Raw genomic sequence first — 16,793 nt, 5'->3', positions numbered from 1 at the left:
TATCCTCCTCCATTCTCACCACATGTCCATACCAGCGCAATCGTCTCTCTTGCACGCCACAACTGATGCTTCTAATGTTCAGCTTTTCTCTCAAGATACTTACACTCTGACGGGTATTCACATTGACATTACACATCCAACGGAGCATACTGGCTTCATTCCTTGCGAGCTTACGTATGTCCTCAGCAGTTACAGCCCATGTTTCACTGCCATGTAGCATGGTTGTTCGTACGCATGCGTCATACAGTCTGCCTTTTACTCTGAGTGAGAGTCCCTTTGTCGCCAGCAGGGGTAAGAGCTCTCTAAACTTTGCCCAGGCTATTCTTATTCTAGCAGCTACACTTTCAGCGCACCCACCCCCACTACTACTACTATACGTTAATTTCATTTATATATACGCCATTCTCTTCAACTAATCATCTTAGTGTAGTATTATACTCTACTCTACTCCCATTACTTTTCACTCCATCTCTCATGTAAGGCACTTCTAATGCTTTAAGTGAATGAAGTATATTGGTTGAACAAACATATTCAGACTAAATCAGAGAAGCTGACTAGAAGACACATACTGATTTCCAAATTCAATTCATTCCAAAAACATTAGAGCTGTTACTTAACTTGTTGTGGCGCCTGATACCAGTCGCCATTTTGGAGAGTTTGTCCATGCATGCACAGGGACATGTCTTCCAGAAGGAATGTGGAAAGTCTCTTATGCACATGTGTAGTTATCCAGTATCCAAGCATTTCCACCTTTTCTCGACCTCTTAGCTGCTAAACGTTTGAGGGAACCAGACATCTCTAAGAGCCGCTCTGTCAACTCTACCTTGAGTCAAAACAGTCTACTACGGAGACAGTGAAGAATAACTTAACCAACCACACAACTACACCGACGCCATCTTCACACCAACCATAAAGGGTTACCTGGCAAATCCGTTACCCCAAGATGTAAGGCTGAGTAACTTGTAATAGATATCTGTTATGCTGTTTTTCAATTCATTCAGTGTTTTTGTTTTCTTCGTTAAAGAAAATTGATTGTACAGGATAGGGTTACCCAAGGATGGTGGCCCTATCACCTACAAACTCTTTTAAAGTAAGGGGATTTTTTTAACCAACTTGTTAAACTATTAATAAAAAAAAGGTATCGGTGGTGCGATACATATCCTTCAGGCAGACAATCGGTGGTTGTCGTCCTAGCAGTCGTATATGGAACCCTTCGCTTCTTAATTTTTTTTTGTTTTTTGTTTTTAGGGAATCCCACGTTTTAGGCTATGGAGATTTCAATTCTGAAAAAAATGAATTTGCAAAAATCGCAACTTCACAATTTCAATTTCAGAAAACCAAAATGTGTAATAGTTGTAATGCACTGTGTTTTAAAGCAATATGAGGAAGAAAGTGCGCGCTGACAAATGGGGAAGAGGGCTCAGAAAATAACCAATGCGTTTAAATTAAAGTGTTTGACCCGAGCACAAAAACAAAAGAAAAATAGTGTAATAGGTGTAAAACAACTTGCTCTAAATGAATATGAAAAAAAAAAGCTTGACTTGTCTAGCATAAAAAAGTGTTTTGCTGAGAATTAATCCATTTTTTTGACGTACCAGTTTGTCTGAATTTTTACCTGTCTACATACATGCTATTATATATATGTATATATATACACCAAATATACACGATATATATATATATATTTAATAATGAACCATGTAATTCACTCTGGAAATTTTATTTCTGTAAAATGTTGGCAGTGGGTGAAACTTCCTAGGCTTAAACCTCACTAATCTCTCTCTCTCTTTTTTTTCTCTGTCAATCACTCACACATTCACTCACTACAAGTGAATAAAAAAAATTTCAGTTCTCTCTCTTTCTGTCTCTCTGTCTCTCTCTCTCACACACACACACACCAGCACATTGCTCTCTCTGTCTCTTCACACACACTAACAAAACAATTTTACATACACACCACACTTTCTGTCTCGCACAATGCCATAAAACACACACACGCACACACACACACACAGACATCAATTCTTTCCCATCACGCCGACTTCAAAAGATAACTTCCCTAGGCTGAGGAGATGATGTTCCCTATCGTAAGATAAAAATGTCATGTGCTTATTATAAGCAGTGAAAACTAAGACGAAATAATTGCTATTCCATCGTGTATTCACCCACGACTCACTCTCAGTTTGATAACAACACCCTTCGCCTTGGTATTTATCTGTAGGCTTGGCCTCCAGACCTGTGAGACCCACACATGCCACTGTTAGGACTGGATTAACACCCAATGCGCAATGGCAGTTAAATCGATTGCAGCAGGAGATGAAAGATAACATACAGGGATACGAGAGAGTGTATCAGCAGGCACATTCTCTGTTTCAGGTATATGCCGAATGTCACTTGTGAACTGGAAAATGTAGTCCAGGTGACAAAGAGCACGAGGTGAGTGTTTGTCCGATTTGGATGACAGAGCAAACGTAAGAGGCTTGTGATCAGTATAAATAACAAAATCCTGGACCTCGAGTTGATGTTGAAAGTGACGAATTGACAGGTAGATCGCTAAGAGGTCACGATCAAGCGTACTGTAACAACAATCAGCTGGCTGTAATTGATGAGAAAAAATTCCAAAGGCTGAGTTTGATTGTTGGCAGTATGTTGCAAAACAGCACCAACCGCAGAATCCAATGCATCAACTATTAAAGAGAGATGAGTATCAGGAGCCGGATGTGCAAGCAAGGGAACAGAAGCTATTTCCTTCTTAATTGCCTCAAAAGAAGATAATGCTTTGGCAGATAGAGTGATAGGAACATCTCTTTTAGTATTTGCTTTCAGTAGGTGAGATGCGTTGAACTGCATCGACTTTGGAGGAGAGAGGTCGGATACTGTTAGAGTCACAAAACTGGCACATAAAATGCAAATTTTTTTTTTTCTTAGTCACTAAACCTGTGTTGCAGTCCGCTGAAAAATTTTCTTTTTTCTTGTTTAAGAAGGTATCCAAAAATGGCAGGTGAATTGGTAAGTTTCTTTCTCATGTGAGGAATCCAAACATGGCGGTAGACAGTAACAATGGCTGGAAGCTGATTGCTGGCTTGCTTGAAGTGTTCTTCCGTAGCTGCATTTGGATTTTATTTTGCACCATGAACTTCAAAATAGTTAGGGGGAAGCCTTTTGTAAAAAAAAAAATAATAATTTTTAAAAACGCCTTATATTTCCACAAGTCATAGGCATTTTGTCTGGCATGCTAACAATATTGTGAAAATAGATATTTAAAGTTTCTTATATCAGTCATGATCTGGCTGTCAGTTTTCATGCTTTCAAAATTATTTTTCAGATCATGGACCTTCGAAATTTGCTCTCTTGGTTTGCATTGTGTTTTTGTAAGTTTTATTTTGTTTTTGTTTAAGTTTTGTTTTTTAAATCATTTTTCCTTAACATTTAGTTTTTTAAAAATAATTGTTTCAAATATCATTTACATTAACTTGGAGAATAATATTTTTTCTGCAAGTTTTTAATGTTTGTTTTTACAAATATGTTATCTATTTGGTTTTAATCAATATAGTTACAATAATTTTACAACAGTGCTTGTATCATCATCATCATCATTGTTTTTTCGTTTTTTGACATCTGATCCATTTTCATATGGCATACATGACAGCAACACAATTTACGAAATATCTATGTGGTACATTTTGAACGTTTTCAAAAATTGTATTGATTCAATTTTCACAATAACAATATTTCTGAATGCGTTCACTGTATCAACACAAATGTGATTTGCTCAATTATTGATGTCATCAACTAAACACTGACCACTCACACATCTGGTGAAATAGGATTCCATCAGAAAGTTGTTTGTCACAATTCTTTTCGATTGATAGAAAGAAAGTATACAATGCCTGTCATGCTGCTAGACAGACCATTCACCCTATGGTCATTCTCAAAATGAAAATTACTTCATAAACTGTTGAACTGTATCATTGTAGTGAAAACATTTTTATGTCATGGATAACAATACATAGATTTATTAACCGAAACGTGATCTATCAGTTCTGACACCCATGCCAGACAATTGTTACCTGTAAAAGATGTATGTCCTTTTAAGCACTACAGTAATGCCTAGACATACGAGTTAATTTGTTCCCGAAGACAGCTTGTAAAGCGAAAACTCGTAAAGCAGAGCAATAATTTCTGATAGTTGCAATGTTATAAATCGTAATTCATTCCCAGAAAAAATATTTTACCTATAAAATTTATAATACTCGTAAATAAATGACAATAAAACAGCACTAGAATGTAAAGAATATTTTAAGTAAAGTAAAAAGAATGTCAAGATCATTTATAATAAAAAATATTATTATTATAGTTGTTTTCTGAATCACTTTCATTCACGCTAGACTCATGTGCTCCATTACTCATAGATGCTATTACCGATTCACAAGCACTCGTAGATAACCTTGTAGTTTCACAAGCACACGTAGAAGAATTTGGAGATTTCTTTTTAAAAACAAGTTTGGTGTTGTTTGCTTAGATGAAGCTTGTTTTTTGCTCTCTATAAATTTCTTAGTAACAAAAGCATCTGTTATGATAGTAGAAACTTTTGCATGTCATTCAAAATTTGGATGTTGTGCTTGAAAAATGAAACTTCTAAACTCACAGTCTTGTAAAATGGATCCTCATAAAGTGAGGTATTACTGTATACATCTATATGAGAGCATCTCCCAAGATGTTTTAAAATACATCCAGATTAAGTAAGATATGAAGATTGCCATTTTGTATCGATATTGCTTCCATCACTAATATTCATTTTGTAAAGAGTTTGCCAGTTATTTGCAACATCTGTGACTGAACGGTCACTGTTTTTCTATAAATTATTGACAGTGGAATGTTTTGTTTTGTATTTAAAACCTCAAACAAAATCTGTGTTCTTCTATTCATTAATATCAATTTAATTTACTGGTAACAATCCCAAAAGTATTTTATCGTTGCTTATGTGACATTGTACAAAATAATTTTTTTGACTTGTAAATATTAAAAGCTAATTCCTCTGAATGTTGTTACAGCAGCATATAAAGCCTCCTGATATTCATTTGCATTGACTTTGTAATAAAAGAAAATGATTATGAGTTTCCTGGACAACCATGTCTGTGGTCACAATTCTCATTTACCAATGCATGACAAAAGTGACATTTTCAAGATAAATATTTTCTATATCTTCCAAACAGTGTAGATCTGGAAAAAATTGTAACAATATTTATACCTGGCTAAATATGACCCATTTGAACATACCTTTACAGGTATATAATGGTTTCTCCAGGCAATCTGAAAAATCTTGAAAGCCTGTTCTGGTTTAACTTTCATGAGAATGGCCTGTCTACTTTTCCATGTTTGCATCAGACAGAGTCTTTTTTCTATGATCATAATCCAATAGTAGTCTTAATTTACAAATAAAGAAATATATATATATATATCATCAATGTCGTCATCATTGTCATCATCATCATCATTTAGCGACTGCTTTTCTCTCTTGGCATGAGTCAGACGGTTTGAGTGGAACTGATAAGCAGGAGAGCTGCAGTTTCTTTTGGCCTGGTTTTCTAATGCCAACCACTCCATAAATTTTACCGGGTGTTTTTAAAGAGGCATGGGTACCTCTTATGTGTCACTAGCAGGGGTGTCTTTTACATGTCACCAACACTGGCCACATCCACAATTTCACTTAGGTTGTCATGTCTTCTCAAGTACAGCAGATTGTCAGAAGTCTCGGTCACTTGTCATCGCTTCTGTGAAATTCAACATTTAAAGATCATATTTCACCACCCCATCCCAGGTCTTACCAAGTCAACCTCTTCCATGGGTTGCTTCCACAGTTAGAAACCAGTACTTCTTTACGCAACTGGTTTTGTACATTTAATTTTAGAATGACATTATAGGATAGTTGAGAAATTTGAATATGGGCCAGATATGGTTGGTTTAATCATTCAAGGTTCAGATCACTCTGTCAAGTGTAATGTTCATTTATTCACACTGTTTTGAATTAATCATTCATTATCTTCTTACAACATTTTGATAATGTGATTGTTTATCTTTAGACTGACATTATAGGGTAGGAGTGATAGGCTGGATCTGGCCAATTTGAACATAAAACAGGTAGAATATTTGGGGTAGATATGGCAAGTTTAAATACTAAAGAATTAACAATTTGGCAATCAGATTAATCTATCAAATATAATGCTTATTAATTCAACAGGTTTTGAATTAATCATTCATTATCTTGTAGATAATTTTGATGATTGTTTAGTTTTAGAATGACATTGTAAGGTAGGTGTGAGAGGACCAGTTTGGACATAAAAAACGTGAAACGTTTAGGCCAGACAAGGCCAGTTTAAATGCTAAATGGTTAATGCTTGAACCGAGAACCACATGTTCAATGCCTTCTCTCAATCTGCCACTGTATATAATGTGTAATTAGATCTACGAGAATTAATTATCATTTAATCATTGTAACACAAATAGTAAACAATCCTGTTGATCAAATGTAAAACCTGAAAATCAAAAATATTTCTTTTCATCTTTTTTTCAGGTTTCTCAAGAGCAAAACGTTATGAAATTATCCAAAGTGGTAAATGGATTTACAAATTTTTTTCTCCCTTGAAACTAAACTGTCTTTTCAAATTTGTCTTCTATCTCTTTCTCTTAACTCACAAGTTTTAGTCACTGTTTTGGGTTTTTTTTTTTTTTTTGGCTTTTTAAAAATATTTTTATTCTGACCAGGCAGTTCACTAGCACAACTCAACCACTGATATTGTTCTTTAGATAAAGCTACAGCTTTGAATCTGTCCATGGTTATCTCCCTTTGGCGTTTCCCATTGATGAAGGTTAAAGAGCGAGAAACATGCATTGGGGAGTCCACTGAGCAGTGGTTTTCATCTGGGGTCGAGATGGCTGTTGGGGGTCCATATAGGATTTTGCTAAAATTTAGCATTTCACCCGACATGATAACGATTCTCCCAGCTCACCGCCTTAACAAATATATATATGTATACATCATAACATACATACATACATAGACATAAGAGCTAAAGTGCTCTGGTGCTGCAGTCAATGCACACACTTGTATACATACATACTGGCAGCAACTGTAAACGGCTGAGAGTGGCAGTCATGATATCCCTGGATCATCAACGGTTTCGGTTTTAACACCAAAGACTCATCAGCAGCGTCAGCACAACACGCCGACCCTGCTGATGAGTGCTTATTTTATGCCTGGTACTTATTCTATTGGTCTCTTTTGCAGAACCACTAAGTTATAGGGATGTGAACCCACCAACACCGGTTGCCAAACAGTGGTGGGGCACAAACACTGACACAATGACACATACACACACACACACACACACATATGATGGGCTTCTTATAGTTTCCGTCTACCAAATCCACTAACTAGGCTTTGGTTAACCCCAGGGTTATAGTAGAAGCTTGCCCAGGGTGCTATGCAGTGGGACTGAACCCAGAACCATGTGGTTGCACAGTAATCTTCTTATGTGATTTCTTTATTTCAGAAAATGTTGTACTTGGAAGAGATGTCACCCTCTCTATAAACATTCCAAACATGATGAGACCCTTGGGGTGGAAATGTAAAACAGCTAAATACGAATGTGACTTGACATGCGCTGAAGACAAAAATATAAAAGTTACGCATAATGGAAATATGTCCACTATTTTCATCCGAAATGTGACTAAGCAATGTTTGACTTGGGACTTCGAGGACAATAACGTCAACGGTGGAAGAATTCATTTGGAGAGAAACAGTAAGGAAATGATTTATAATAATAATAATAATGATGATGATAATGATAATAATAATGGTTTCAAATTTTGCCACAATGGCAGCAATTTGTGGGGAGGGGATGAGTCAATTACATTGACTCCAGTACTCAACTGGTACTTATTTTATTAACCCTGAAGGGATGAAAGGCAAAGTTGACCTCGGTGGAATTTGAACTCAGAACAGAGAGACGGGCGAAATTTTGCTAAGCTTTCCGTCTGGCACACTAACAATTCTGCCAGCTCACCACCCTAATAATAATAATGATGATGATGATGATGATGATGATGATGATGATGATGATGATGATGGTGGTGGTGGTAGTGGTGGTGATGATGGTGGTGGTGGTGGTGATGATGGTGGTGGTGGTGGTGATGATGATGATGATGATGATGATGATGATGATGATGATTGTGCAAAAGCTACCTTTATCAAAGGAAAAAATGATAGAAATATCCAATGTTAAACAATGATGATGATGATCATGGTTTCCTTTATTTGCTACACAGGCTAAGGATGAGGGGACAATACAATGATAGACATAAAGTGTAGGGAGTTTACATGTTATGGAATGATAATAAAATATATACACGGTTTACAATAAACAAAGAAGGGAAGTATACAACAATACAAGAAAAAAGAAAGAGATGACAGTGTTGTATCTAGGGATAACCAAGGAATTTCACCATCCAAGATCTCCTTGAACACCAAGGGCATCTGTCCCCTTCAATTCCTACTCTCCAACTCACAGGTCTACACTCAGAGTGAGATCATCCACTCTTGCCATGTTCATAACTTTCACCCAACTTGGAATTAATAATAATGGTTTCAGATTTTGGCACAACGCCAGCAATTTCGGGGAAGGGAGTTAAATCAATTACATCGACTCTAGTGCTCAACTAGTCCTTATTTCATTGACCGCAGAAGGATGACAAGTGAAGGTGTCACCAACGGAATTTGAACTCAGATCGTAAACATGGGTGAAATGCCTCTTAGCATTTTGCTTGACAAGCTAATGGTTCAGCCAGCTTGTCACCTAATTGATAATAATAATAATAATAATAATAATAATAATAATAATAATAATAATAATAATAATATCGTTCACTTGATAACAATGGCACTCTTCTTTTTTTATGCTTCTGTATACCTACTGGAGAAGTTTCCTCAATCCTATAAAATATTACCAAAAATGAAGTAGATTGACAAGTTATAAAGAATTTAGAGAAATAACCTTGTCATTATTAAGTTAGTGTTTGGAACACAAGTTTATTTGAAGCTTTGATGGAAGGTTTTACTTTAGATCTCTTTAGAACAGGGAATTTGTACAATAGAAACAAAAGTAGTTTTGAGCAGGCTGGTATCAAAATGGTTCAGCCTGGTTGATATAAATATCTTTTATTAAAAACAAAAAGTATATGTTTTCTTGTTCATCTTTTGCAGATGAAGAACCAACAACAGTTTTCGAAGCTAATGGATCAGGAACCAGCATACCCATAGTCATTCTTTCCATACTCGAATTTGTAGCCATCCTTTTCATAATCTTTGTCATATAGCATCATTACATTCGAATACCCATCTATCACTGTGTCATCCAGTGGATATCTCATGAGAAATACCAGAATCCACCAGTTATGGTATAAGAATGCTATGTTTTGGGATTTTTTTCTTGTTTTTCTTAGAGAAATATTGAATAAATTTTTTTAAATTATATATAACCAGCATACCCATCTATCCCATAGTAATCCCTTCCATACTTGGCCTTGTAGTCATCCTTTTCATAACCTTCTTTGTCAGTTTGATCAAAACTTGTGTTAACCACAATCCACTGGATGTAGTATAAGAATGTTACCTTTCTCTTAAAATATTTGTTGTGAATAATAAATGATCAGTTTTCACAATTTAGTGCAAATGATTCTGGTTTGCATTGTATTTTTTCCTTTTTTTGCGGGGTTGGGGGTAGACTATGGTAAAGTTTCAATCCAGGGATTTGTTGGGAATATTTTCTTTTTGTTATCTTGTGTTATGGCCCTTCTTCAATTTCGGCAGAATCTGATCTTCCTAATCAGATTTTTACCCCCATAAAATAAGCTAAATACCCCCACCACAAAAAAATTGCATTTAAGATCAATTATTTCAAGAAATTTATTAGGTTTTGTGTCCATTTTATGTTTCCTGTTTTTATACTTGTTTAATTACATTGGGGGTTAATAACTATCGATTTTACCCAATTTTAGTTGGTTTTAATGTTTGGTACCCAAATTGGAATTATACTTTCTATGTGACTTTTTAACCCCTTTCACCTAATTTTTTTCCTCAGTTTACATAAAATGTTGAGGTTGTCAAATATGTTAGTCACTGATCTATAAATTAGAAAATTACTATTTTTTAAATCTCACAACGTGAGATATTCAGCAACAGTACTTTGTAGTAAAGATTGTTTGCCAACATAACATGGCAGTCCTGGTTTAGGACTAATGTTGCTGTAATTTAGCCCCAGGAGACATCATCTCCAGCTGGCGAATAATCTTTACTCCAAAGTACTGTTGCTGAATATCTCACGTTGTGAGATTTTAAAAGTAGTAATTTTCTAATTTATAAATCAGTGACTAGTTGTCACTTTGAAAACTATATATTTCGAATGGGAATTTGGCAGCGCCACCTCTAGCTGAACAATTATTCTGTGCTGATGAAGAGAAATAACCCAGGAATCATGATACACAGATATTGTTTTGAGCTGAGTGGAGATGCTAGATTCCCTTGTTTGAAAATATAAGGACACAGATCATGTCGTATAGCCAGCTGGAGATGATGTCTCCTGGGGCTAAATTACAGCAACATTCATCCTAAACCAGGACTGCCATGTTATGTTGGCAAACAATCTTTACTACAAAGTACTGTTGCTGAATATCTCATGTTGTGAGATTTTAAAAATAGTAATTTTCTAATTTCAATGATTGCATTAGCATATTTGGTTTCTGCTAAATTCCCTCCATATTATAAGTACCATCATCATCATTGGTTTAGCATCATCTTTTCAAAAACCCTACTCAAGTGGTGTTGGGGGGAACAAACACAAAGACCCACACACAGAGACACATATATTTAGACCAGGGGTTTCCACACAGTTTCCACCTTCCAAATCCACTCACAAGGCATGTAAACAAGTTGTCATATTGATTCTCAGTTCTCCATGCATACAATGATGTATTACATATCCTAGCAGAAAGATCACCCTCCGGGCAGTTTCTTGTTTGTTGCTAATTTCTATTTACACATTTCATTCCCAATTTGTGTATCCAAAACTGGTTTAGTGTGGCACAATGGTGTGCCATGAGATGATGCTTGGTGTCCCGTAGTGTAACCTGAATATAATTTTTTTTCCCCTATACTAATAGTCCTGTCGAACTCCTGTTTTTACTTCGAATTTGTCCGTAGCTCCGTTTTCATGCAAGACTTGACATGACATTCCTTGGTAAGTTGCTCTTATTATAGATATATACTTGTCTGGTATGCCGTAGTGCTGCATAATTTTCCATAAGCCTTTCCTATCTACACTATCGAATGCTTTTTCGAAGTCAATAAAATTAATATAAAGCGGTGCATTCCACTCTGCGCTTTGCTCTAAGACGATGCGAGTGTAATTTCAATAAAGAACAAAATAAGAATTTTTAACACTTACGTAAAAGTGGTGTTATTGTATGGGGCTGAGACATGGCGAACAACTGTTAAGTCAAATAAGCAAATACAATCATTCATCAACAGATGCTTATGTAGTATACTTAAAATTAGATGGCCCGAACACATAAGCAATATGGAACTATGGCAAAGAACAAATCAAGTTTCGATTAGGGAGCAAATATTTAAGAAAATGTGGAAGTAGATTGGTAGCACTATTATAAAAGACACACCAAATGTAGGGAAAAGTGCTTTACAGTGGAATCCGGATGGATATAGAAAGAGGGGTAGGCCTAAGAACTCGTGGCGTAAATCAACACAAAAAGTGCTAGAGAAAGGGGAACATTCACGGAAGAGTATAAGTACAGAAGTGAAAAATTATGTGACATGGAATTCAATTATAAGTGGCCTATACTCCGCGTTGGGGGGTTAAAGGCATATGAAATAATGAAATAAATATACTATTAGTCATATTTCTAGTTCAGGTGTGCCACCGAATTTTGCAAAGAATATAAGTGAAAAAAGGTTGTGGAGCACTGATCTAAACATTTGGGAATTATGTTTTAGCTTTTACTTATTCAGTTGGCAGAATTCTGCTTTAAGAATCCCATATAACTCCTCATATCTTACTTTATTCTTTGGAATATTCAGAAATATCTTTGCAAATTTGTATTCTACACACTGGAATTCATACAATTATGGAAAAACAAAACATAAATAAAATTTTGTGTGATTCTGTGCTGATATTTTCAGCGCATCTCACGACCACCAAATACTGTCCTCATTTATTTATCATTCTGTTTAATATCTTTCTTCCCATAAACACATTTAATGATCCATTGCTGGGATTTAAGTTGAAAAATCAGTCTCTATTTTAAACTATGATTTTTGTAAAACTTCAAAAAAATTAAAAAAAAAAAAATTTTTTTTAAATATTGAAAAATTACAAAAATTTTTTTCATTGTCATATAACTTCCCATGTGTAGAGAGAAAATTTGTAAACATTTTCTGAAAATTCCAAAAGAAAGCTATGAGAAGTTATATGGGATTCTTGAAACAGAATTCAACCATTCAGTGTACTTGTGCAAGGGAGACAACTGTGCACTATAGCCACTCTGGAGACCAGTACCAAAGTACCACCAAGTTTACATCTGTGGAGATTGATTTAAATGTTATTAACAGCACTCAACAAGAGGAATGCACTTGGGCCTTCCTTAAGCCTGGAAATAAATGGTGCTGTGGCACAATGTTTCATCCATTTTGTTGTGGGCTTTTGAATATTTGTTATGGAAGGTAGTGGAATGAAGATTTGGCTGCTATTTCTAACAAGCCAAGAGGCCACATAAAAGTTATGTGTGTGTTAATCTCCATGACAATAGCAATAAGCATAGATGATATGTGAACAATGGATGATTTCGATTGGCTAAAATTACTTAACTTTAAGTGCATGTAGCTTTTTAATTATTTGTTTTTAGAAATAATGAGTGTGATTTTCATTATCAGTATCCAAAACTACATCAGAACTATATGTTTTTAAAGTAATCAGGTGAAAATTTGAAAAACTAAGTGGTTGGAAGAAACTTTATTAATGAAGCCAACATTGTTGAGAGAAAAATCTTATTGCTGTGTAAACAATCGTAAATCTCTGTCAAAAACAGTACCCTATCAGGCTCGACCATTACTTGTGATGTAAACTAAATTCCTGTGAAATTAGACTGAAGTCATTTAATTAATTAGTAAAACTAGATCACAATCTATTGCAAGATCTTTTCTGCTTGGCTTTCACTTTTCAATATCTACAATTTTTGTTCCAATTGAGTTCATATTTGGTGTATCGATACAGTTTTGTTCAGTAATCAATGTCATGAAATTCATTTTCACCATAGATCAATACATAAATAGTTAATAGCATTTAAAATTTGGGAATTTTGGATAATTTTAGCCAATCAAAAGCCAGACATGTAGGTGCCTGTTTCCATTATAACAAGCCAAGTTGCTTACCACGTGATCTTTTTCTCACTTTTTAAGTGCTTAAAACACATGCAGTATGAAGTGACCATCAGATGTGCTAAAAATAACAGCTAAATAGATCTCAAATCATACAAGGACAATTTTTTTTTTGTGTGTTTGCATAATTGTATGAATTCCTGTGTGTAGAATGCAAATTCACAAAAATTTTCTGAAGATTCCAAAAAATAAAGTCATAAGGGGTTTCATAGGATGCATAAAGCAGAATTCCAATAATATTTAATTTGTTTACAGTTCACAACACGTACAGTCATGCACAAAATGACAGCTTCCAAATCTTGTTTTCTGACTGCGTAAAAATGATAAAACATTAAAGCCCTGAAGCTTCTTTTAATATTTTTCTGGAAAAAGCGAATTATCTCCTGAGATTCAGCTTGGAAAATTATATCATCATCATTGTTTAACGTCCGCTTTCCATGCTAGCATGGGTTGGACGATTTGACTGAGGACTGGTGAAACCGGATGGCAACAACAGGCTCAGGTGCAGCCAAAAAGAAAAGATTCCAATTTTGTTCTCATTGATTTTGAATTTGGTGTATTGATGTAGTTTTGTATGCTAATATTTTAACTTGTTTCAGTCATTTGACTGGCCATGCTGGGGCACAACCTTGCAGGGATATTAGCTGAACAAATCAACCCTAGGACTTATTTTTTTAAAGCCTAGTACATATGCTATCAGTCATTTTTGCAGAACCATTAAGTAATGGGGATATAACACACCAACACTGGGTGTCAAGCAGTGATATAGGGGACTACCACAGAGAGAAAGAAAGACACACACACACACACACACATGATGGGCTTCTTTTAGTTTCTGTCTATCAAATCCACTCACAAGGCTTTGTGGAAAATGGATATTTTGTAATGAAATATGTTCTGAAAATATTTGACTTGATGTAGACAACGATGATGTCAGAAAAGCGTAGAGGGAGAAGTTTCAGACAACTGACTTAGTTATCGCAAAAATTTTGCTGAAGTGTGTTACCTCTCCAACAACTTCCCCCAGGTTTTTTTCCTCACAATGAATTCTGATTTAAAATGTGAATTTTTCTAAAAGTCATGAAGAAACAAATTCAGAAGTGGAGGTCACATCTGAATATGACACTGGTGTCCCCTGTTATCATCATCATCATCGTTTAACATCTGTTCTCCATGCTAGCATGGTTTGGACAGTTCGACTGGGGTTCCAGTCTGATCTGGCAGTGTTTCTACAGCTGGATACCCTTCCTAATGCCAACTTCTCCAAGAGTGTAGTGGGTTAGGGTTAGGGTGCTTTTTTTACAGCATAGGGGTCAGATGGAGCTGGCATCGACCACAATCAGATTGTGCTTTTTACGTGCGACGGAAGCCAGTCAAGGCAGCACTAGCATCATAATGTACATAATTCCTCATCTCTCAAATATAGAACTGTAAGATGACTCAAATACAGCATTTTTAAAAGCAGACCACACTGATTCAATATCTATTTTGTCTGAGATGCTTGACACAGGTTGTTTGAAATGAGGTTAAATTGTCATTATTCTTCAGCTTTGTCTCTTCCACTTTTCCAAATGGTTGAGTGTAATTGTTATGAGTAGGATTGCAGATAGTAAAATTCACTTTTGATAATATCAGTCTTTGGTCAGACCAGCATTCTTGCCAAGGAATGTGGTGCAGAAGTAAGTCAGCAGCTTCCTATCTGATACCATACAAAATGAACTCTTAGAGGCATATGTTCATAACATCCTGCAGGATATCAGGAAAAAAAGGTTGAAAATTCCATGTTTATTGGTATTATATGTGATTGCTCTGGAATAGAACACGAATCAGTTATTGTTATGTTTCTGAAAACCAGGATGTCCACGAAGATTTTCTCCTGACCACACTTTGGAGACACTAACTAAGGTTATTCAGGATGTTTTTTGCCAAAACACTGAGCTGGGCTCAAAATTATGCCGCAACATTGTCTGACACAATGTGCTGTAATGCATTTACATAAAATCTTGTGCAATGAAAAAACTTTAGACATCCTCTTGGAAAACTTCACCGCCAAAACGAATGAGTAAAGAAAAATTGGCAAAACTACAGATATATTACTCCCACCACCACACACACACACTGACTTTGTTGCCTCATAATTTCCAGAAAAAACGGACACTTTTTAACGAAAAATGAAAGTTATATGGAAGGAAAATGTTGAGTTATGAGAATCCTCTCCTCAACCCCTTGGAAACATTTTTTTTTCCAGCAAATCTTTACATACACTCTATTTACAAGATCTAAGCGGTTATTTTTTGAAAGTTTTGTTAAAAGGTGTCCATTTTTCCGGAAGTTATGAGGCAACAAAGTCGGTGGGGTATACATCTGTAGTTATACCGAAAAATTTTGGGAACGATTTGAAGCATTACTTTTTGATGAATAATAATAATAAATATTATTATACCTGTGTTGGATCTTTCTGATTTGGCGGGCGCCACTTGTTTTCTTAACGAAACACTTTCAAACTTGGGACACTGGTAGAATGTGTCATATAAAACATCTTTTACTCTTAGTGTTATTGAGAAAATATTATCTTTTTAAAGTTATTTCGTGTTAAAATTGTCGTATTTTGGTAATTTCAACCAATCACTGATGTCTATTGAGGTGAAAACAATTACTGCTGTGAATTGTCAACAAAACGTTATGCGGTGTAATAAAATTAGTGCTGTTGTTTGTCAATAACAACTATCGGTGGTACTGTTATTTATGACATCGTTCATGCGTTTGTACTGGTTTTAGCTTTAGGGTTTTAGGGTTAGGGTTCAGCTTTTAGAGTTAGGGTTATGAGTATTTTTGCCAAATTTTGTGAAAAATTTGTGGCGGTGTATTGAACAGATTTTCACCAAATTTGGCGAAAACTGGAATTATATAGCAAAATGGGAAAATGGAAGTCTTTTGATATTATTTATTCACCATTATGCACGTTTCATTTGCTAATAGGAATAACGAAGTTGTACATGTTGGATAAACGTAAGAAATTACGGTCAATATGATGATGATGATGATGAATATAAAGTGAGACCTGTTAACGCCAAAAAAAATAATAAAGCCAGCCTGCTAGGTGTTAAAAGCTGTAGAGAATGAATATGAAAAAAACAATTGCGCAAACGAACATGGAGGGTGTGGTGAGAGAGGACTTATGGAAAATTCACAAGATCTGATTTTCTCCCCATGACTTTCAGGAAAATGGATATATATATTGGTGAAATTTTATAGAAATACCGGGAAAGACTTCGCCAATATATATATC

General features: G+C 35.4%; 1 protein-coding gene across 5 annotated transcripts in view; it reads left to right on the top strand.

Annotated features, from left to right (window-relative positions):
• LOC106881157 (uncharacterized) overlaps positions 1 to 9,734 on the top strand; it is a 27,383-nt gene extending 17,649 nt beyond the window's left edge. For 2 of the 5 annotated variants that reach the window (XM_014931443.2, XM_052969148.1), the window contains exons 3-6: positions 3,326 to 3,371; positions 6,575 to 6,613; positions 7,554 to 7,802; positions 9,263 to 9,734. In XM_014931443.2, coding sequence (XP_014786929.1) covers positions 3,329 to 3,371; positions 6,575 to 6,613; positions 7,554 to 7,802; positions 9,263 to 9,375 — 444 coding nt within the window. In that variant the 5' untranslated portion in view covers positions 3,326 to 3,328 and the 3' untranslated portion in view covers positions 9,376 to 9,734. Of the gene's footprint in view, positions 1 to 7; positions 946 to 1,989; positions 2,437 to 2,721; positions 3,010 to 3,325; positions 3,372 to 6,574; positions 6,614 to 7,553; positions 7,803 to 9,262 lie in introns of those variants that run through there. The other 3 variants (XM_014931444.2, XM_014931446.2, XM_014931442.2) reach the window with 3 other exon arrangements.
• The last annotated feature ends 7,059 nt before the right edge of the window (positions 9,735 to 16,793 follow it).

Source organism: Octopus bimaculoides, chromosome 1, assembly GCF_001194135.2.
Source record: "Octopus bimaculoides isolate UCB-OBI-ISO-001 chromosome 1, ASM119413v2, whole genome shotgun sequence".
Taxonomy (NCBI): Eukaryota; Metazoa; Mollusca; class Cephalopoda; order Octopoda; family Octopodidae; genus Octopus; species Octopus bimaculoides.
This window is presented reverse-complemented; position numbering and strand designations above follow the sequence as displayed.